The 1,482-nt window shown below is 59.2% G+C and overlaps 1 protein-coding gene across 1 annotated transcript in view; it reads right to left on the bottom strand.

The window, feature by feature from the left end:
* The window catches only part of CNTN2 (contactin 2), a 14,229-nt gene extending 13,749 nt beyond the window's left edge, over positions 1 to 480 (bottom strand). Inside the window, 1 exon segment of the mRNA XM_031065155.1 lies at positions 341 to 480. Coding sequence (XP_030921015.1) covers positions 341 to 462 — 122 coding nt within the window. The 5' untranslated portion in view covers positions 463 to 480.
* Positions 481 to 1,482: the final 1,002 nt, after the last annotated feature.

Below are 1,482 nucleotides of genomic sequence, written 5' to 3'. Positions count from 1 at the left end.
AGCCTGAGGCCGTTCCCTCTCCTCCTGTCCCTGTTCCCTGGGATAAGATCCCAAATCCCCCCGGCTGTGCCCTCCTGGCAGGGAGTTGTGCAGAGCCAGAAATTCCCCCTGAGCCTCCTTTGCTCCAGGCTGAGCCCCTGCCCAGCTCCCTCAGGACTCTCCAAACCCTTCCCAGCTTCCTCAGGACTCTCCAAACCCTTTCCAGAATTCTCCAAACCCTTCCCATTTCCCTCAGCTCCTCACAGGACAAGGAATCTCATTCCCAAGTCAGTAATTTCCCGTATATAGAATTCTGGGTGTTTCTATCCCGTTCCAGGCGCAGAGGGAGCCCTGAGCTCACCTGTAGGTGGCGGGGGGATTGGCCCGGGCTCGGCAGGCCAGGGTGACCTTTTCTTCTGCCGAGCCCTCAGGGAAGAGGGTGTGGGATGGCTGCTCCTCGAACACCGGCCCGTAGCTCCTCATCCCGCTCTGGGCTTGGCACCAAACTGCGTGAGAGGGGAAAACCTGCTCAGCTCCGCTTGGCTTTCCCTAAAAAAATCCTCCTTTTCAGTTTTGTAGGGTGTCCCCAGCCGCGAGGAGGAGAGAAGGAGCAATGTGACAACCGCACCCCATCTGTCAGCACAGCCCGGGCCTGGCCGTGGGGACACACCCTGCCACTCCCACCGAGCATCCCGCAGCATTCCCGCCCTTCCAGAGGGACCAGCGTCCCTGGGGACACGCGGAGCGAGGAGTGGGGACCTCCTGGGACACCACAGCTGGAGCTGGGAATGTCCCCTTGTCCCTGAGGTTCCTCCTCTGCCTGCACAGACTTTGCCTGGTTCGTTCTTCCGAAATCCTCTCCAGGGTGAGGGAGGAGAGGGGAGGACTGGGATCCTCACGGCTCTGGACACACCTGGCAGGTCCCCTCTGTCCCTGCAGCTCCACCGGCTCCTGACACCTCAAACCAGTTTGTTGCTGATGTGGAAACCAGAGCAAACCAGTGCAAACCAGTGCAAACCAGTGCAAACCATTCTGTTCTGTGCCTGGGATGGGCCTGAAGCTGCTTTTGGGGTGTTCAGACTCAGAATTGTCTCTGGTTTTGGGAATGAGGAAGAACAAGAGGGACAAAGGCCCCACCTGCCTGATCCACGCCACGCCTGGGCCCCCCTTTGGGGACAATGAGGGAACTGCCAGCTGCCTTCCTGTGTCAGAATTCCAAATTCCAGCAGATCCCCTCCCACACAGGGCAATCCCAGAACTCCAGACTAGTTTGGTTGGGAAAAACCTTCAAACTCATCCTGTTCCAGCCGTGCCATGGGCTGGGACAGCTCCCTGGAAGGGACGCTGAGAGCCAGAGCCAGGCAGAACCCGCCTGGAAATCTCTTTCTTGCAGGAACAGCCGGTGGGATAATTGCCAGCATGTCTGTCCTCGCTGTCCCTGTCCCCCTGGAGACGCCTGGCCCTTATCAGGGAAGGAGCCACCAGCGCTGATAAGCTCCGAGC

The sequence above is a fragment of the Geospiza fortis genome, unplaced genomic scaffold (assembly GCF_000277835.1).
Source record: "Geospiza fortis unplaced genomic scaffold, GeoFor_1.0 scaffold184, whole genome shotgun sequence".
Classification (NCBI taxonomy): Eukaryota; Metazoa; Chordata; class Aves; order Passeriformes; family Thraupidae; genus Geospiza; species Geospiza fortis.
This window is presented reverse-complemented; position numbering and strand designations above follow the sequence as displayed.